This window comes from Pangasianodon hypophthalmus, chromosome 23 (assembly GCF_027358585.1).
Source record: "Pangasianodon hypophthalmus isolate fPanHyp1 chromosome 23, fPanHyp1.pri, whole genome shotgun sequence".
Taxonomy (NCBI): domain Eukaryota; kingdom Metazoa; phylum Chordata; class Actinopteri; order Siluriformes; family Pangasiidae; genus Pangasianodon; species Pangasianodon hypophthalmus.
The window spans coordinates 7,800,361-7,823,353 of NC_069732.1; the positions used below are offsets into that span (position 1 = coordinate 7,800,361).

The 22,993-nt window shown below is 36.4% G+C and overlaps 1 protein-coding gene across 9 annotated transcripts in view; it reads right to left on the minus strand.

Moving 5' to 3' along the window:
• pleca (plectin a) overlaps window positions 1-22,993 on the minus strand; it is a 120,700-nt gene that overhangs the window by 69,657 nt on the left and 28,050 nt on the right. For 2 of the 9 annotated variants that reach the window (XM_053228515.1, XM_053228512.1), the window contains exon 1: window positions 12,515-12,803. The exons of the other annotated variants lie outside the window; for them this stretch is intronic. In XM_053228515.1, the coding sequence (XP_053084490.1) occupies window positions 12,515-12,560 (46 nt within the window). In that variant the 5' untranslated portion in view covers window positions 12,561-12,803. Of the gene's footprint in view, window positions 1-12,514; window positions 12,804-22,993 lie in introns of those variants that run through there. 9 annotated transcript variants of the gene reach the window in all.

Below are 22,993 nucleotides of genomic sequence, written 5' to 3' on the forward strand. Positions count from 1 at the left end.
CACTCATCTCCAGTATGGAAATCCTGTTTATGACTCACGTGTTTGATTTGGCACAGGTTTTACACCAGATGCCCTTCCTAATGCAACCCTCCCATTTTATCCAGATTTGGGACCAGCACTGCCAGTGCACTACCTTATGCTACCCCAGTGGCTGGGTTTTGGTGCCTAGAGTGGGGCTCAAACCCACAATCCTGAACATTAGAGTCTCATACTCTCCCAACTGAGCTAGCCAGGCACCAATGTCATACTAGTCAAAGAGTGCACAAATAAAACATGCAATTAAAACAAAGAATTACTTTTAGATTTTAAGACTAATTGTCCACCCTTTACCCATTAACTAAAGTTGGGCATAGGGTGGCATAGCACAGGCCTATATTGGTAAACCAGTAGCAAATGAAAAAAGCTACAGTGTATTTTGATAGCATGCACAATTCAGAATCAGTATTCGTCGAACTCGATAATGTGCAAACTGAAGTGTCATTCTTTTGAAGAAAAAGAGAGTGGTCATTAAAATTAAAAGAGTATTGCATGTGAATGAACCCATTTACACGTGGACACAGTTACAATACAACCACTTGGCTCAAACAGCAGAAAGTATCAAGCAAAAGTCATATACATAGTAGTTCATTCATTAAACATCATATAAAGAATCTTTTGTCTATTCTGTGTATCATGTTTTTCTGTCAGTGTTGGAACAATTCAGCTGGAATAAGCTCTTTGTTTTCTGAATTCTTTGGATTCACCACCCACATCCTGTCGTCCACTACAGGAATGTGGTCCGTTACAACGACCTTCTTCAAACGTGACATTTTTACTCCTGATGAGCCCCAACAATCTAATCAAAGCTGATCTCGCACTTTAAAATAACTTATTAAATTATTCTTGAATCTGATTGGTCAGGAGGTTTTTATTAATTTTGTATAACAGCATTCTTGATTATAGTCAAAGCAAATCCCAGGTTTATGATAATGAATGCACTCATTCTAATACGTTCTTGTTTCTATAATATCAACTTATACAAGAACTTATATGGGAAATGATCCACATATGATTTAAATTATTTATATATGTTGATATGGTGATGTTTTCTGTGAGGAGCTGTTTATTTAGCAATTTTGGAAGGAGTCTCCAGTGTCAGCTCTTTGTAACAGTCAGAGGTAAAGCTATAACTTTAGGTTTTCCACCATGGGAAAGTCTGCAGTGTGGAGGGCTTTGCATTTCCTCATGTAACATGACAAACAATTATTTTTTTCTTACTAACTTCACAAGAGAGAAAAAAGAACAGCTTCTGAGGGAACCTCTGTGTGTAGCTGCCATAATGTAAGTGATAACAGGAACAAAGTTGGTTTATGGTTGTTCCAAAACAACTGTAACTGTCAATGGATAAAATGCACACCTGCCATTCTGAAATAAGTAAAAATAATATATAACCATTGGCAAATTGTTGTGTTATAAGGACCAGCTATCCATACAGATATAGTTGTGCTTCACCAGGCATCTGCAAATTGTTTTAAAGGCTGGTCTGCAAAATTATTATGCTGTGTATCTAAATTCAACACCAGGTGTCAAAGGTGTATCTAATCCTAATTTCTACATTTTTTAAATGTTATTAAAATACGTGTACTGATACATGGGGCATTCAGATAAATTTATCTATATACAGCATGTGTGATATTTATATGTTGAGATGGGATCGGATTTTTGGGTTTCATACATATTAAATTTTTATGCCTTTATGTAAACTATAAACAAATAAATGTGAGTATAAGCAAGTTAAAGAACATGAAAGAATGTTGTTTTACCCATACACACCCTTGTTATCTAGTTCTGATTTAATTATCTCACCTCAAAAATCTCAGGAATTTGTGAAATGTGCATAAAAACACACTCAGAGGAAAAAGAGTAGGCTGACTATTCATCAACAGCTTTGGTTATGAAACATATCTGCTACCTAGATTAAGGTACTATTAAACCATTGAAAATGTGCAAAATGTTCAAGATATACACTTGATAAACACCATAAATTCTACACCAGAAATTAAAAAAATGTATGCGGATAAACGCAGCTCTAGTTTGCATGAGTAAGGTTGCTGTGGAAAATCTGATTTTTTTCCCTTGGTAGTGAAAGCTTCTGGACGTGACCCAGGATGCAACGCTTCTTCTTCTGCCCAGCCTCATGAGGTTTCCTCCCTGTTATTATATTCCATCACACCGCACCGCCTGGCAGAGCCAGGACCAGGGCTAAGTGGAGCGCTCTCTAATTTAACTTCTGACAGAGCTCAGTGGAACTTAGAGAGAAGAAATAAACCAAATCAAATCAAATGCTTTGGGCTGTTTGCGCATATGATGAGAAACTGTGCACAGTTGCAGAAGCTGAAGAGGAGCATTGGCATTATAACTATAAATATTGTGGGTTTAAAATTTTAGAGTTATGGCTGTTCTGCCATCCAGAAAGTACATTTTGTGCTTTTTTTATTTTAATGACTCACTTGTGTGTAAAGGTTTTATTAGCAGTTTCCTTTACTGGCTCTGAAATGTATTCATTTATGAAGAAAAACACCTTGCGGAATAACTGCATGCCAAACTGACCCAAAGCCAAGAGAAACAACGAAAACAATAACTTCACAATGCACAGCCTGGTGAACAATATCAGACAATAGTAGGGGCATGGGAGTCCTTTTTTAAGGGGAATTTGAAGGAAACTGAATTCAAAGGATCCCCCAGAGGGGCATTTGTACATAGCGGTGGCTCAGCGGTTAAGATTGTAAGCTAGTGGTCAAAAGATTGTGAGATCAAACCGAAGGACTGTCACAGAGCTACTGCTTGATCAAGACAGTAAACTATTAACTGATCAGCTGTGTGTCAGGATTGTATCCTGTCTTAACTGTAAGCTTTATAATTATCAGCAAGAACTTTCCTTACTTTGTCATTATACTTTAAGCTAAGGAATGTACTCCAGGCAAACTTTAATAGAAATTCAGACCTGCATTTTACGACCACTTGACCCTGTGACTCAAGCCATCTTGCACCACCATCAGCAGAGTTGCGATGTAACAAAGTGCAATTATTTTCTTACTGTACTTAAAGGGCACCTATGCCCTGAAACACAGTCAATATGTTTATATTGAAATATTTGTAATGTGTTTAGTGATAGTTCTGGTGCTAATTTGTTGGATGGTGCAGCATTTTCATTACTCTTGTGAGAAGTTAGTGGTCACAGGGGGATATTGCTAGAGCTGTTACAATGGTGTTTAATAGAAGACAAACTTTCAATTCTCTCAAACATTTGTGATAATGGTCAGGTTTTGCTGTTAGCTCCTAAAGACAAGAGAGAAAGAGCTTCTTTACTAACTCAACATTTTCCAGTGAAGGTTGGTGTCATATTAATGAGAAATCTAATGTAGGATTAGTGGAGACAGCAAACACTGGACTCAAAGTACCAGAATGAAATGCAGCTATACAATGCAGTTGCTCTGAGTTACGACAGAGACTTGGATAGTTAGCAACGGACGAGATGATGAGCACAAAGGCACAGACGTGGTATTACTATGAAAGTGGAAGCTAATCTGTTTGAACAGTGTGTAAAGGAGAGTCGGAGATGAGTTTGAAGAGCTAAAGAGCTAAAAGGGACTAAAGCACTGCTGCATTGCTCACAGCACTGGTAGATATAAAACAAGGGCTAAATCACACTAGAGCCACTATCAGCAGGCAGTCAAACTGTGAAAAAATTTACATAGAAAAAAAAAAAAAAGTCAGCTAGTAATTTCATTACAAAATATATATATATATATCTCTATAATCATATATTTAGGCATTTAGCTTTAAGAAGATGGTCTAAATTATTAACAAATCTAAAATCTTATAAATGTGACAGCAAGAATGAGACCTAACACCAATTATTGTAATCTATCTACTAAGTACACTTTGTAACTCTTAGTATTCAACTCATTTGTGTTGTCAGAGTTATTATCATAATAGCTAACATTTGAGAGATTAGGAATAAAGTTGCTGTTCCTAACGTTTTTCCATGTTCCATGGTTCCTTGGTGTAAACGGCATTAATTTACCATCAGTAACTAAAAGAATTTGGGCACTTTTACCACCTCTGAAAGTGAGTGCTCTGTGCCATTGGCATACCAGGAAGGCCTAGAGGACCAGGAGTGGCATAGTGATTAAGGCTCTGGGTCTTGTAGGTTGTGAAAGCTTCTTCCTGTTCTGAAGCATTTAGTGTCAGACGAGTTGAAGAGGTCAGCTGCCACAAAGCATACTTACTCAGCTCTGGAGACCATTAAACCTCCCACACCCAAAAATTAGAGCACAAACAGCAGCTTACCTGAAAATAGAAGAAAATAAAAGAATAAAAATGTTAGCTGCATTTTTTTTTTGGCACATGTTTCACAGTTTCATTTTTTTTTTTTTAATCTGGGTGGAGGTGGTAGTGTAAGTGATAGAAAACAGATTATTATCCAGTTTAACAGGAAAATCGTTTAAAGATACCAGACAGACCCAAATCGGCTGCCTACTAAAACAGGGAGGGACAAAAGAAAAACAGAACACAATGGATGTAAAGAAATGGCAGTGGGGCAGAGTGAGAGGGATGTTTGGGTAGCAGTAGTATATTTTCTAACACTTAACTCTTGATTAGATATTGTAATGTCCTATTGTAATGTCCTACTGTAATGTCTGTGATGCTGTGAAGCTGTCTACTGTTGTGGCAGTGCCACCTGCTGGGAATTTAAATAAGGAAGTATAAACCCCAGTGTTGGACCATTTGTACAATTTTCTCTTGTATCTGCATAAATTTGCAGATTTGGTGTATATACTGTATATACATAATTTTATCCATAAGTGACATTTTTAGATGTGTTTTTGGCTCTGGTAGATTGTACCACAGTCATCGGGGTGTCCTATTCAGAAGTGTGAAAAAAAAAGTTAGTTCTGGGTTAGGGGTTAGTTCTGGTTGGTTCTGGGATTATATATGTGTTTGCCTGCAACTTGTGTTAAAATAGTTTGACCAAACATACTAATACAGATAACCAAGAAAATAAGTTTATGTCTACAACCTGGCATAATGTAAATTGGCATTATGATAATTGGTGTCTGTTTGTGTCTAATATATTAATTGAAACTGTAGCATTTTTGACCAACCATTCTCTTAAAGCTTGAGGGGGAAAAATAATAAAATCAGATGTGACCATTGAAGTTGGCAGTGAATATGTCCTTGAAAACTACTTAAATCATCTGGTTCTAGTTCAAGCTCAAACCAGCTCATTTCAGTAATAGGACGATGGAAAATGCCATTTTTATTCCAGCTGAAATTAAATGAAATTAGATTTTCCCTCAATAAATAACAGAGAGTATTTGTTAGAAGATTAAATAAAATTAACTGCAAGTTTTTTAGAAGTGCATGGAGAAGTGTTTCAGCTACTTCATATAGAAATATATGAGGAAAAAATGAAGCACATAAACCCATCAAATATCAGCTAATGAGCAGGAACTGTTATGAACATGTAACACTTTTCATTATGTTTTAGTGCATGGCATTAATACCCAGGTTTGAAAACTTTAGCTGTAGACATGCATATGAGGACACTCTTATATAAGCTACTCCCAGCTGCTGTGGTGAACAGAAACCCATAAAACACTCACGCTATTTCACAGTATGATGCAGTCATGTGAGATGCAAAACTAATCACACAAAAAATAGCCCAGGCACTCACTGACATGTACATTTATTTTTGGATAAAGCTGGAGGACTACATGGACTATCTTATACATATCGAGTGGAGAATATTGGCAATGCACAAATGCAAAAAGGCCTACTATAGCTCCATCATTTTATAGAAATGCTTCTCTAACTTCAGCTGAAAATCAAAAAGCAAATTCATAACCATATATTAGAAGTTTTTATTTCACTGAAGCACATAGGATAGGGAAACCAATATGAAACGTGGAAACCTGCGCATATGGAGGTATTCATTTTAGCAAACAAGAAAGCAAACAAAAAACAAACAAACAAGTGAACAACCACACTGTTGGCTAAATAAATAAATAAACTAATGACTAAATAAATAAAATAATTAATACAGTAAAGAAATAAATAAATTTAAGATTTTTTTCTGTTTCAGTATTGACATCAAAATTATGGACAGCGTTATTGTCTGTTTTTAAAAATTGCTATTAAATTGTGGAAGACTAGTGAAATTTAATTTCAGCAGTAGTTTAAAATACTAGGGGAAAAAAGTATTTTCAAAATAGAGATGAGTATAAAACCACCAATTTTTTTACTTGATACTTACTTTTATTTATATATTTATTTATTATTTATTATTTATATCCTTTTAGCAGCCTTCCAAACTGGTCAGCAAGGAATGAAACTGGCTGTAATTTCGAGAAAATTAACTTTAATCAAAGTTAGCATAAGCAGTGATAACATCTAAATGGCCATTTGAAGCATGACTCATCTTTTAACTGCTGTTTTTTCAGGTTACAAAACATGATGAGATGCAGATAGACTGTTTTGCTTCACATTAATGGGCTTTAGTCTGCATCTTTTCTTACTTTCTCTCTGTCTGCTCTCTTTTTGCTGTGAGAGCATCTCCTTCTGGCACTGGGTGCATGGTTTAGAGAATATAAAATGCTTAATACACCATACAGTATGTGATATATGATAATCACAAGGACAATATGATATGGCATAGTTATGCATAGACATGTGCTTCGTAAGTAATATAATACTATACAGTATTTCTGGAGCAAAATAGAAATATCTACCTGTTCAGATGTTTTTGCTTGTTTGTTTGTTTTTCTGTGTCTTTCAGAAAGCAATGATTTGCTGTATAAAATGGTTGTGTGTATGAGGAATGTGGCTTAACCTGAAGGATCAGTTTCCATGTGGCTTTTACTCTTGGGTAAAAAAATAAAGATTTTATCAGCACTGCTGAACAGAAACAACATCTGTTTTGTCCAGATAAAAGATCACAGCACACAAGCCTCACCCAGAGCAAAGGAAAAGATAAAGGAATATTACAGGTCATGTGAGCTTCCATACATATGGTTAGTTAATAAACTGAGCAGTGATTGAACATTCTGTTGTTCAGTCACTGCAGAAGCACAGATCAACTGTTCTGGGATCACATTTCCCATCCAGAAACCTGAATAAATAAATAACTGGGTGCTTTGCTCTGAAATGTGCTTTTGACTTTTTTGATAATGCATCTACTGCTATGATTCAGAATTCAGTATCTTTCTTTCACTGGTTCTTATTATTGGCAGAAAAAAAACACACAATTGTCCAACACACAGCATTCTTAGAGAACGATTTTTAGGGCAATAAAACAAGAAGCTAAATGCTGGACACTGTCATCTCACTTTTTCAGGTTTTCCAGAAAAAAAAAGCTATTTATATACATCGTATTTGATATCTTTATGAAAATTTCCAATTTTTTAGTACAAACCACAACAAGAAACTCTTTCACCTACTTAGGCTATTTATTGAATTCAGCTAAATGGTAAATACTTCAGCTTAAAGGAATACCCTGTAGCTACCACATCTGTAATGTATACGATATTATCCCAAAAAAAAAAAAAATTGTTCACTCAAAAATTACTTATAATAAAAGTCTAAAAGCAGGTGTTGGGGCATCAACACACACTTTCACATATGGGAATACCTTTTCGGGTTGAAGTACGTGTGGATAAGCATTTCCAACGCAGACACATTAAGCTCAAAAGGAAATGCCTCAGCGACCCCTGACTGCACATGCATGCCATAAAACCTTTGTGGGAAAAAAACCTTCCTGATTGATCCTTTGTTGGAATGTCAGTTTTAACAGCATAAGAACAGATTTGGTAGGATATTCTCCCATGTGCATGATAATATATAAGTATTTATAGTTACTGTTTATAGTCATACTACTGATTATTTCTATATTGCATTTGTAGGATGAATCATTCATAATACTCATTTGACTATTAATATGTCGGCATTCTTTTAAGGCTTTAAATAAATCAGCGGGTATTGCTGTTAGCAAGTGGACACATGGCAGCATTGAATATATTGAAGCTGGTGAATGTAACTGTAGTACTATAATATCAGCCTAGTGGTGCTGAAAGCATTGCATTAACAGTGTATGCATAGTAACACCAGTGGCACATTTACTGTATCATTTTTTTTCCTCACACACACTTTAAAATAGTCCATCTGCAAAGCTGACACGTGCTAACTTGGTTTTAAATTTGTTTATTTTCAGTGCAGTCTATTCAGTCTGGTAAAAATTTGTCAGCCTGGTCTACATCAGGAAAAAATCTGATTGTCTAAGTCAGAAAATTCCAGCAAAGTCTGATCGGCCATATTTAGAATAGATGCAGCCTCTCTGGGATCAAAAGAGAGAAAACAGAGGGAACAACCCAACAGAACATTCCTCAGTCTGGGTATGAACAAACACACACACACACACACACACACACAGACTACTCCTAAATCTAACCTTAACCTAACCTACCCCCCCTTTTTTTAATAAAAGCTGCTGTTTGTTTAAAAAAACAGAAGTCACTTTTCTTTATGGGGACCAGCCAAGTGTACAAGTATATTCCCCACAAGGGCAAACTGTCAGATATTCTTATACTTGTGGGGAAACACACACACACACACACACCAACTCCCAGAAAAGTAAATACGCTACTACACTTTAACTGAAATTCAGACATATCCTGTTCTACACCTATCACATCCTGTTAAACAGTCCCTTGTTTGTGTCTGATGCTGCTGGAACAGGACCTGCTACCTCTCAGGTTTACAGCACCTGTGTACTGCAATTACAGTTCTCCAAGTGTCTCCTCCCTGCCATCCTGCTTGCATTATGTAACCAGCAAATCATAGCCTAATCCAGTTATTCACGTATTGTGCTGCACGCAGCTTTCAACTTGACATTGTCATTTCTTAAAGAAGCCAGCAAAAGTGATGAGGAATTAGATAAATAATTCAACAAGGTTATTAATTTATTTCCCGTGACATAGTTATTCATGTTGCTGTGTAGCTATCGGCCACAGTAAAGAAGCAGTGGTTTGGTAAAATGTGCTGTGTGTTTATACTATTAAGCTTAGAGAATGTCTCTGGTGTGTGTGTGTGTGTGTGTGTGTGTGTGTGTGTTTCAAATAATAATTACGTTAAGGTACATAGGTTCATATAATTCCCTCCATTTATTTTGTAGCCAGATCATCATCATTTTGTTCAAGTGGATTTAAGAAAGCCACCGCTACTATGTAGTTCCCCAGAAAATTATGTAAAATACTTTTTGTTCACAGGGACCTCACTACTAGAATTGGCACTGATCTGATACAGTATCAGTATCAGGCCGATAGTAGCAAAAAATGGTGGATGGGATATCTGAGAAAACATATGAGATATCAGCTCCTGTAACAAAATGGCAAAGCTTGGAATTGGATTTGGAAAAGATTTTTTTCTTTTTTTTTGACATGTTTACATATAAAGAGATTTGACTGCTTTTGTTAGGATTGTTAAGATTGTATTTATGCATTATGCATTATTATATATATTATATTTTCCATGTAAGTGATTTTTATGTTTAACTGTAAATGCTTCAGCTCATGTTTTTAAGCTGAGTAGTTTTTGCAGTTTCTGTAAGTCTTATATTAATGTGCTTGTTCTAAAACATTATCATTTCTATTTTAACAATGGTGGATGCTGCACACAAACAGATTTAAAAACATGTATAATTGCTGATATGGTGATTTTCTGTGAGAAGATGTATATTTAGCATTTTTAGAAGCAGTCTCCAGTGTCAAAACTTGGTAACAGTCAGACGTGAAGTTGCAGGTCTTTGCAGTTTCTCAGTAACATGATAAGCTGCATTTATTGTCTTTGACTTCAAGAGACAGGAAAAAACAGAGAACTGTTTATAGCTGCTATAATGTCATTGATAACAGGATTGTACTTGTTTTGCAGATTTTCCATGACAGTAACTGTAACTATAAATGAATATTTTGATATGTTACTCTTTGATAAAATTAAAATTGTTAGCATTGACATTTTGCTGTGGTGTAAGAGGAATAAAACACTTTGGGACAAGCTGTTATTGGAAAAGAATCAACTTTAGAGTGGAACAGTCACTCTGCTTTGCATCAGGCCTGTCACTGATTATTTTCACTGATTATTTATTAACAGCATGTCATGTTTTATCCCTTACATAATGCCTTTCTCCTTGCAACCCCCAGAAACATATGTGCAGCACTTTTGCTTGCTCTAATTTTTGCAAATATATACAAATTGTCTCACCATTAGACTACACTTATTTCTCACATCAATTCCACATGAACTTTAAAACCTGCTTTCTATTACAATGCTTTTTTTTCATTCCTTCACTCCAATCAAGGGCCTTTAGAATTAATAGATGAACACTGTTTAGTGTGAAATCTATTCTTTTGAACAGTTGACAAAGACGAAAGGCCAAAAACTCATTAATGAGACTCAGTAAATTTACGCCAAGACCCACTGCAGCTTTAAACAACAAAAACCCAGAGAGACACTGGCATTTGGCCTGCCACTGGGCATAATGACAGAATGCAGCATTCATGAGCATATTAAATACCTTGCTAAAAATGAATAACAAAGGCCTTTGGTCTGTTCAGGACAAACTGAGAACTCAGTAATCACAGACTTCATTACAGGTATAAACACACATTTTATAATATTCACACTTCTTTTTGGACTATAGGTGTAACAAATGTATGCAACAAATTAATCAGAGATATAAATCTAAAGTTTGAACTTAAGCTGCCATGTACACAAACACACACATGCTGAAGTCTGTAAATGAAGTTAGGTAACTGTCTGAAACCTGCCAGGCATTTTAACTAAGTCCCCCTGAATTATACAGCAGAGTGTGAAGCCTTTGTCTGTCTTGACGCTTGGGAAAATACTCATTCAGGCCACAGCAGAAGGGTTTTTTTTTAGATCCTTGGCCAGATGCATTTCTCTCCAGACAGTGATTTAAAAGCCCTATCACATTTAACCAGAGTGCCTTGCAAAAATATTCAGTTTCACCAGAAATACTTTTGGAGCAGGTTTGAGAAGGAGCTGTGTGTGCCTCATCATTAGTTATTTATGCCTTGGGAGAAGAAAAAGGGCCTGAGACAAACAGGGAGTGAACTCTGACAGCTCATTTACTCCTACTGATCCTTACCACAGGAATACAGCATTTTAAGTGTTGTGAAAAGATGCAGCAGTATTTGAAAATGCAGGACTGAAGTAGCTGGGATGTTGTCTAGGTTTAATTACTTCTCATAAAATGACTCAGCAAAAAAGCATTGCATTCGACCGAGCCATTAGTCACTCCAGGGTTTTTGAATAACAGATCGATCTCCTACTGTGCAGCTGATGAATCACACAAGGTGAAGTGAAGAAAAGTGAGATGCCAACAGGAACAAACACAAAAGGTCACAAAAAGTGTAATGTTTTAAATCTGATTAAATGAACCGAAAACTATTTTGCTTAATCATGGTCTTGTGATAGGATTGTGGTTTATGAATACTATTCATGCTGATTGACATTTTATTGAATAGAGAATGGATTTTTGTGATATATATATATATATATATATATATATATATATATATATATATATATATATATATAATATATATATATATATATGCGTATATTTGTTTGTCCTAATTCTCCTCTAGTTCTGGCCTGGGGACTCTGATAATATTTTGTCTCATAAACCCAAAATAGAGGTAAAGTGACCTGATGCCCTATAGCATGTTGCAAAGAGCAACTTCAGCATAAACAGACTGTGAACTAGTTTGTGCATTTTGGATTTGAGATTACTTACTGGTCACAAAAATATATATCAGCCTATACTTCCTTTTTTTCCCTAAATGCACAAAACATAATTGGCTATGTCTGTAAGCTCACATGCTCTTTCTCCCTCCCATCTCTGCTGCTGTGGGTTAATATTTGATGAGGCAGGACTGACATCTCCTGAAATAGAGGAAGACTGCTTCATTTAGCTACACTCTGTGACTCGTCCACACCCATCACTCCATATTTCACTCCAAGAGGAAGTGAGGCGAGGTTTTCTCTCACTGTTGCTGTGGCAATGCAGCTCTGAGTGTGCCGCATGTATGCCGCATCCTTGCAAAGAAAGAATTAAAAAAAAAAAAGGTGTGATATGAAATGCAGACTTGAGCCTCATGCTGACCTCAGCAGCCGCATGGCCTGCACACACTGGCTTCCCTCCCCCTACAGCCTGGACAGCACACAAGTTAATCCATGAATGCTCTCAGACAAAGGCAGCATTAGCTTTTAAAATGACAGACTGAAAAGAGAGGGAGGGAGAGATGGAATCTAAATCTCTGCTGACGTTTGCACTGAATTCAGTTCAATGACTTAATGCACAGCACATTCCTCCTCAAGCTGGTGTGTGTGTGATGAAAGACGGACAGAGAGAGAGAGAGTGAGAGAGTGCGAGTGAGAGAGATACAGGCAGTACCTTTAAGAGAGCTGATCTCATGCTGGATCGACCTGGATGTATCCATGCTCCCGCAGTTCCCACAGCTTCTTCAAGGATGTGTGTGTGTGTGTGTGAATGTGTGTAAGTGCACTGCGCAAAGTGAGTCAGTCCTGCAGTCTCCACTACACTGGGAGATCTAAGCTCTGCTCTCTCTCATTCAGTCTGTAGCTGTACTTGCTGACTTCTGTTTTTCAGTCATTCTCTCTCTCTCTCTCTCTCTCTCTTGCTCGCTCACTCCTGCAGGGGAAGTATGAGAGGAAAAAGTGCACCCCTCCCTCTCACCCTCCTCTTCCTCCCATGCTTTCTTCCTTCCACCAAACGTCCTATCCCCTGTCTCAGAGATGTTATAGCCAATCAGAATGCAGGACAGTTAACATGTTCAATTAATGGGACACTTGGCACCAAGAAGTGGCTGCAGATACTATAAAAGAGAGAGCATGAGAAAGAGAGAGAAAGAGAGAGAGAGACTGCCCTCCATATCCCTGTATTCTCCTTTTCTCTGTAATTTATTTAACCACTGTTTATTTTGGTCCAGTGCTCCAGCAAAAAGGCTAGTACATAAAAACTCTTCCCATGTATAAAGGTGGCACATTTCTAAAGCAATTTATCCTTAAAACTACCAAAGCCCTACAGTGTTAAGTGGGCTGTATGACAATATATCAACATCACAATATATTAATAACATGAAAAATGTTTCAGATGATTCCACTGTTAGAAAATGTAACAAGTAACAGTCTGTATGTTCAAATCTGCTTTTTGCTATTCGATTTAATAGCTTTCTCAGTCACTGCTGATGATGTGTTATGGCTATGTCAGTGAAGCAGGCTTAAAAAAATTAGCATTGCACACAAAATAGAGGGGCATTTCACAATAGGCTGTGTGAATCTACTGTCTGGGCTAGAAGGAAATCAGCTCCAGACTCTACTTTATACCATTCTGTGTATTTTTACTTACTGTTGGTGGTGCTGTTGTTGTTGGTTCCAAGTAAAAAAAAAAAAAAAAAAAATCCACTTTAAGACATTTGTTAACAGCAAATATGATGATGTGTATGCCAATAAATTGAGCCTTTTTAGGGTAGGGTTTAGCCCTGCTAGCCCATTTATTCCAACTAGCCCTGCTTTGCAGTAATACGTTTGTATTGAAATGAGAAAACATCAGGAACCACTTTGTTGTCCTGAAAATAGTTCCCATCACAAAGCAGCAATTCAAAGCAGTGATGCATGTCTCTATCCTGATGAACGTCTTCTGTAAGTGTGTGTGTGTGTGTGTGTATTTGTTCGTTCTCTTTACTGTCTGTGCTGACACCTCAATTCACATTAGAGCACCCTGACATTACAGCACTGACACCATGTCTCAAACATACAGGCTGCTTCCCCATTTAGAAGAACACATGGTCTTCATGTCATGAATGAAAGCCTGCGTGCCAGACTAAAAACAATCTTTACATATATACTTTGTGGTCAGGTAATGCAATTATTCCAAACATCTAAACCACAACGGCAGTTTAGAGAAGAAATTTCTGCAGGTCTGAGCTGTATCAGCCCTCTCCTGGCTGAAGACCATCACACAGAGGCACTCTCCATGCAGGAAAGATGACACAGCATTTTAAAAGCAGCATACAGCAGAGAACAAGAACAAGTGAAGAGAGAAAGAGACCTGCTAGATATATTACTGCAGATCAATTTCTCTCTCTTGCTCTCAAACCTTAAGAGGAAACATAGAAGAAAGGACATTTGGGAGCTAACATCATTTTTACAGTTATACCCATAAATCACAAACAAGGATAAAAGTACTGAAAGAACCTTTCATACAAAATAAAACAGTGTAACACTTTACTCTTAAGTTCATTTGCAGTGGGACTTCTTGTTACTGCTAAAGAGTCAGGTAGTACATGGCACTTAATAATTTCTATATTTCACAGGCATTTCAAGTTTAACATTGCTGATATAAAAAAAAAATATAACCACAATAAGTATAGTAAAATGCAAGTAAAAATAATAGGGTTCCGAGATATTAAGTTCTTGGACCCCTAATAAGAATACAGTGTAAAACATAGTCAGGTGACCTGGTTGAATCACCTTCTGCTGTTGTGGATGGTCTCACATGGATACCCTAAAGATTTGCTCTTCCCCAAAACCCAATTTCTACCCAGAAAACCCAAGTTTATGCCAACGTTTCACCCTTGCTTCATTGGATAATCTAAATTGGATACTGTAGATGTGTACCTAAGAACTGCTACTGTAATCATAAAGACTGTCTTGTGCTCATCCCAGGACACTTATCACAATCTGCTCACACTGAACTACAGTAATAATGGATTAATCAATTCCAAAATATCCTCCCATAACAGTACATTGTATATGGTGAACTAAGTTATCTATCACTAAAATGCTAAACATGACACAATGCAACATTTTGGGTGCATAACAAACTGTAGGTGAATGCTACAGTGAACACAAGCCTTCATAGACCAGTTTCCATCACACGTCTTTTTGCCCAGCTGCAATTCTTACTAAAGCATACTGCTGATTTAGAAACAGCATCTAATTTGTACAGAAGTCACTTTTTTCATTTACCACTGTGTGGGAAACTGGCTTCTAGACCTGACTAACTTTTGTAGGGAGTACAATCCATTATCCTGATTGGTTAATCCTAATTCTCACCATAGCATCTGGTAGCCAATAAAATAACAGATATGAGTAGTTCATGACTGCAAAGTAAATTTTACTAAGTTCAATTTTTAATGGATATTTTCAGATTTTATGGATTTTATAGATTTTTCAGCACCATCACTGTGCAAACCCCGAGTTAATTAATGTACAGGTGACTATATATAGGCTGGACCTCATTTGTTCTATGTTAAGTAAGTATTTTGGGAAAGCTGATCCCACCTCACTTCTGAAAACAGCTAATAAGTAAACTTTAGATTTGTCAACAACAAAAATGCCACATGGTTTGCCCCAGCTACAGAATGGCTACAGTAGCAAATGAATGCCTAAATACTGTATAACTGACTGATCAAAATAAATGCATTTCAAAAACACTGGAAGATTTCTCTGACAATTTATAGATTATTGTGATGGGTTTATCCCTCCCTTGTGCCCAATATACCTGGAATAGGCTCTACCATGACCCTGCCCAGAATTAAGCTGTTTCTGAGAGAATGAATTTAAAGATTAGGTATTCTATGATATGTAACTATTATGACTGTGACAAAGACAATATGATATTTACCCCCAAATTAATTTAGGGAGGCTATAAATAATCGTAATACAAGGCATCAGAGTCTATTCATGGTGAATGATGCACAATTTAATCTGATCTCCTATTGAATTAGGACAGATTCCAAGCAGCTGTTGCAGAGTGGAAAATGGTGAGGCCTCAGGTCTGAGACCTTGAGTGGGTGGACAACCTAAGAAGGAGATGGGTAGGGCTGCGGTGCAAACCTACCCTCCTGTAGGGACTCATAAGAAAGAAATGCAGAACACACACACACACACACACAAAACACACACACCCTGTGTCAGCTACACACATTTATATAGCCAGATTTCAATAAACAGATTTATAATTTATTGAACCAGCCTTAACATAAATCCAAACTTGCGGAAGCACAGATACTTATTCCTGAAGGCTATGACTAATACAAGCCTTGATTTAATTTCAGGGATACTATGCAACTGTCCAGAGAGATATCAGGATCAGAGAGTGATATGAAAACCACAGGGAAGTGCTCTCACTATCTCTTGCATAGAAACAGCCACAGCAACAATCACAGGGTAAAACTTGACTGAGGGACTAAGGAACAGAACAACATACTTGTGTAGAACACAAATACATTAACACTAGCTAGTATATTATATGTACTATGTACTATGTACTATGTATACTAGCTAGTAGAGTGTCAAATTCCTGTAAAAAAATGTCTTTGCTTTTCAGTTAGTTAAATATTAAATATTAAATGTTTGAATGCATTTGAATATTACTTCCTATAATGTTATATTTTATACACATTTATAATTAAAAGTACTTCTACTCTGTACAATGTGTTTGTGTTGCATAAACCACAGAAGATGAAAATTGTGATGATTTCTTTAGGAATTAAAATCACAAAGTGACAATTATCATAAAATTTAATGTTTCTGACTCATTTCAGTTCATTTTTCACTGTAATGTTTTGTGTCACTAATATTTAGCTTGGTTTTATACTTAGTCAATTTAGAATCCATGCAAATATCCTTATCTTCAGCTCATCTTCATGAAGTAATAATTTTGACCCCCTCCAATATCCAGTTAGGGTATGTGACTGTGGAAAAGTGCCTGTTGGAAATTAATAACTGCTTACCTGTAATATCGATTTTAGTACACATATGCTGGTAATATGTTTTAGAAAGCTGATACATAATTTCAGGCATTTATTCTAAGCCACTTTCTCTACATCAAATGATAGGAAGCTCATTTATTTTATGCCACTATAAGTAGAACTTGCGAATTTTAACTCATGGGTTTAGTTTGTGCAGGGTTTTTAACTAGCATTATTTATTTGAGTAATGTTACCTTTTGTTATAAGAAATAATCATCATATTAAGGTCGCTTGGTGTTTTTCTCTTCAGCTGGCCTTGTAACTGAAAGACAAACAATCTAACTGAAGTGCTGATTTTAGTAAGTATGTACATTACTCCCTGGCTTAAAATCTTTTGTAGGAATTATTTTTTATTATTAGAGACTCATTAAAATGAACAATGAGAGACAGGCTGTTTGAAGCACTGCTCTATGGCTTTAGGCCTCTTTCAGTCTCTCACCATTAATAAAGCTCTTTTTCATTTGTCTAGAGAACATTCTCCTTATGAATACTTTGAAAATGTGCTGGGAGGTTTTCTGAAGCCCTATACAACCTTGTACTGCCAAAACTTTCTTGACACATTAGTAACCTGGTATTTAGGACAGTGTATGAATACAGCACTCCTAATACTTGAGAAATAATACTTGTATGAAGAACAAAAGAATGTTAAATCATAATAAGAAGAAACATCATATTTTCAAGCTTCAAAGAAAGAAAGAATGACTGTTTTCTCCTCTTGATACACTCAGTACTTTATCATGGGAGGTAAGGCTTATGTTTAACGATGTTCTGAAATAAGGGCAGGCCTGTTGAAGACAAAACCTTCAGTCTTTCTGCCAAACAGATAACCATTGTGTTGACTCACAACATTTAATGTACTGTTTAAAGAGCCTTTAAAGTCACTGGAAATTTATGGGAAAAAATGGAAATTTATGTTTATTTTTGATGCTCATGGGACAACATGGTGTTCTCCCTGTATCCACCTGGTTTTCTCAGGGTTCTCTGGTTTCCTCCCACTGTTCAAAAAGTAGGTGGAACTGACTTGTGAAAAATGTTTAAATTACAACTGATCGTTTTCACCACCAGCTTCAGCTTTGTTACAGAATAGAAAAAGATGTGTTAATGTTCGATCTGAAATGAGAGTATCTTTGATTGGGTGTGTCATTAAGACCATATATAGGAATGTGAGAGTGTCGTTGAGTCAATAAATGGAAGTCAGCAGTAATAAAAGAAGGAAATCACTGGAAATATCACAGATTTTGGAAGCCAACTAGGCAAGCCATAAGCCAAACTGAAATGAATTCTGAAAGGATTTTGTTATATAACTTAAATGAGTAAAATAATCCTCTTAGACATCCTGCTAGGTTAGCTAATGCTAACTAGCTGTCTAATATTAACAGTGAAGAATATTTAAATCTATGAATAGGACTACACTCATACAACTTTTCAGAAATCCTGTCATTTTAGTAATGTTAGTGAGCTGTCTAGTATTAGCAAAGATTATTTATATTTATAAACATGACTTAAAAATCTTTTCAGAAATCCTGCCATATTAGCTGATGTTAGCGAGCCTTCTACTGTTAGCAAAGAAGATTATTAATACTCATAAATATGATAAAATCCTTTCAGAATTCCTATCATTTTAGTTCATGTTAGCTAGTTAGCTACCAATATTTGTACACAGCGATACCAACGATTTCCTTCTGACATCCATATATGGGAATGTGAGAGTGTCTTTGAGTCCATATATGGAATTCAGAAGTGGTTATGAATATGAATAATATTTGTTAAAACTAGACAGCTCACTAACATCAGCTAATCTGACAGGATTTTAACAGGTTGTTTTAGTCATATTTATCAATTTAAATATTCTTCACTGATAACATTAGACACTTAGCTAGCATTAGCTAAGCTGGCAGGAGGATACCCAGGTCAATGTTAAACCATTACTACCAGAAAAGTACTTACATTTTATAAGAAATAAGAAATATTTCAAGAAATATGATCATTGGAATATGGTCTAATGAGGTGTATTAAGTTTAGATATCTAACAGAGCAGTTTGCTTCAAAGAAATTAATGAAGGCTACTTTCTCTCTGTAATTGCATTTTTTAATAGCATTACCCCGCTAGCTAATTTGCACTATCCTGACAGGATTTCTGAGAGGATTATTCATAAAATGTTTACAAATATTCACTGCCAGTGTTAGGTAAATATAACTACAGTTTTACACATGCTGATCCGAATATACACACAGAGCACTGACCCTAGATCAACACTACTTATGTGGGACAAATTTGTGCCCAGTTTTCTCTTTGAGAGGACCCAATGTTTGCAGTCTGTGATTGTGTGTGAAATCTGTAAGCCTTAGGATGAAAATAACACACACACACACACACACACACACAAACCTGACACAGGATTCTTGGCATCAGCATGGCATTGCGTGCCAATATTAGAGTCAGAAACTGCAGATCTGCATGTTTGAGCTTCAGCATAACAAGTGGTGTGAGATCCTGCCATGTGATACAATGTTTGCGGTTTTGCACTACGCTTGTTTCTAATCAGAATGTATTTTTTTTTCACAATAAGCAAACTGTGATTGCAATTTAAACATCTGCTATTCTGCAAGCAGCCTGTTTCTGTAAGCAAAACTTAGACTCAATTTTTGTGCAGACCTACATGGAATTTCCTGATATAACCTAAGCTTACTGATAATTGGGTTAGGCATAAGCTCCCTCCCTCCTTTTTTCTTTTCACTTAGCTGCTATTATTGACGTTATTACTGCTATGTAACTGCTGGGGCCTCCTCTTGGCACAAAATAATGTTTTCCTGACTTCATGTGAAGCTTAAATATCTTATAACCTGGTTTCATGAATGTATCCTATTTATGTCACCCAACGTTAAGCTAAATAGGCTACTTTAGGAAGGAAAACACCCGAAGCATTCTCCCTTTGAAACGTTAGTGTAATATGTAGATGTGTTTACTCATGCCACGTGCCTACTTGTTGAAGTGACCGATGATTTGTGTATCCTAAGGTTATATGCGTTGTAATTATTGTGTATTACTATTATTTTTTATCATTGCAAGTTAGTCTTCTTTAACTTTGTCACTTTGCTTGCATGCTTTAGATCTCATATTTATTAATAGTTAATATTGCTATTTATATACTGGTGCATAAAATATGGGTCATGTGAACTAATCTGCCTAGTAAATGATGTCTCCCAAATGAATAAACAAAATTGTCAGTGCAATGCAAGGAATTACACTGGGAACCACACACCTCATTTTTGTTATGCAGTAACTAAGAGACTGTGTTTCTTGTCATAAAGTACTTTATATGAGGAACTCAGATCACTCTTCCACATCATGGTCAAAGAGATGAAGAGTTACAGTTATGTGTGGTGTCATAGTGACAGCAGTCACAAACGACTGAATGCATTTTTAACCTGGTGACACCATAGTGACAGACAAGCAGTATGGAGTCTGTCTCACTGCATGACTAATGAAAAACCAGGAAAGAAAAATAAATGCCCTTTCCTCCTCAAAAGGTGAAAAGGTGGATGGTATCACATTTCAAACTTATATTCAGTTCTTCCAATTATCTGATATGAGAAAGAATGGAAATCCATAAACATTTTAATGTTTTAAATGAAAGGATGATATTTATGAAATATAAACCATACTGTTGGAAACTGCAGCAGAATGAAAAAAGTAGATATTGTATATGTGAAATTTTAGATGTGGAGAGAGAGGAGGAGAGAGAGAGAGAAAGGGAGAGAGAAAGAATGATCTCCCTTGTAATATCCTAAATCCACTTTTCCATCCCAATCTGAATTAAAGTCATTATATCACTCAATATGTCCAACATTTAACTTATGTCAAATGTAATTCTATTAATGATTTACACACCAAATCATTTTAGCTGTATCAATTCCTGCAGGTTAGTCAAGTCCTGATCATAGCAAAAGAAAAAAATCAATTTCATCTGTCATGTCACTTCTTTGTACTGTTTTAATGGTGCAGCATTATTCAAACTCTCAGAAAAGGCCAACATCACAACATGATCTGTGGACTTCTTTAAGAAGAAGAAGAAGAAGAAGTAGAAGAAGAAAAAGTATAATAGCATGTACCAGGAAAAGACATCTGAAGCAAATCTGAGTTTATACGATTGGGAGGTTGTCTTTAATTATGCTACATCCTCCAGGGAAAGACTGGTGATGTAAGACTGGTGGGTCCATTGCCATTTCAATTCAACCCAATACCATGCATCCACTGTTAGATCATACATATTTTCCTTTGACTTTGGAGAGAAAAAGAGGACATATTTGTGAGAGCCTTTCATAATAGACCTATGGTTTTTACAATAGTTATTTGAGGTCATTTTTACTGTATATATACACACTATATGGCCAAAAGTTTGTGGACACCTGACCATCACACCCACATGTAGTTTTTCCCCAAACTGTTGCCACAAAGCTGAAAGTACACGACTGTATAGGGTGTCTTTGTATGCTGTAGCATTACACTTTCCCTTAACTGGAACTAAGAGGTCTATGTTCCAGCATGATAATGCCCCTGTGCACAAAGCGAGCTCCATGAAGACATGGTTTGCCAAGGTTGGAGTGGACGAAGTTGAGTGGCCTACACAGAGCCCTGTCCTCACCCCCAGTGAAGACCATTGGAATGAATTGGAACACTGACTGCACCCCAGGTTTTCTCACCCGTTATCAGTGCCTGACTTCACTAATGCTCTTGTGGCTGAATGTGTAAACCCCCACAGCCATGCTCCAAAAGCTAGTGGAAAGCCTTCCCAGAAGTCACACCAAATGGGGACTAAATCTTGAATGGGATATTCAACAAGCACATATGGTTGTGATGGTCAGGTGTCCACAAACTTTTGACCATATAGTGTATATATTAGTGGTCTCAGTATATTTAATGATGTAGTAATATGTACCTATAGACAGTGAGTGACTAAATACACGATTGTGCGTTTGTGTCCTTTACAAGAAAGGCTATGCAATACCACATACATCAAGCAGCATTCTGCTATCTATAACTGGTTCCTAGCATGCTTTAAACCTCATATTTATTTATGAATAGTTGTTCTTGTATGTGCTGTGATAGATGCCTGGAGACACTCTTAAAATGTGAGGCTGTATTTCACGAAACAAATTCCACTGGCACATTGGACAAAGGCAGTGGCCTGCTCTCGAGCTCAAGCCAGTGAGGGCTTAATGAGAGAACTTGAATTATCATGCTAACCTAGAATATTTTACCATCATGTGCTTACACACAATTATTCCACATTCCCCACAACCCCAGCTGGAGATCCTGATTTTTACTGAGCTGATAATAAAATAAGCATAATAAAATAAGTCTATAACGATATGTTTGATGTAGTGAAGCCCCTGGAGCTCAGCCTACTGAAATCATGATATAAAATGATATATAAAATGATGGAGTTTAACAGTTTATTCATTTACGTATTAACAAGTTAAAAAATGTCATTTCTTTACAAATGAGGTGAGGAGATAGGTGGTGATGAGGAGATAGGTGGTGTAATACTGGTCAACCCCTAATGCTTCAGAGTATTATTATAATCTTATCCAGTAAACGTTTCTGCCCATAGGTTTATGTTGTTACCTTGTATAAGGGCTCTTAGGCCGAACAGCAAGACGGAGACTTAATCTGACTCAGCTCACTATTGGATGGCTTTCTAGGAAGAACTGTATAACATTGGTCCTGAAATCATGTGCAACACACATTTCATGCTAAGACTGACTATGAACCAATGATAATATGTGTGGTGGCTAGGGAAAACCCTTCACATTTGACATTTTCAACTATAAATAGTTCCAAAAACTACAAGCTTTCTGAAATATGTTTCTCTTTTGCATGCATCTCCACCACAAGTAAAGTTCTAGCATTTTACAGTCTGTTTATCCCCAAAAGTAAAGGTTAAATGAAAAAGAAAATACATTAATGTTAAATTACATTTAAATATTTCATTCCAACTGTGGCACAGGAACACCACGAACAATTTGACAGCTGGTATCTGATTACAAACTGAATTGATTAGGCTTATGTCCTATGTGCGGCTTATGTATGT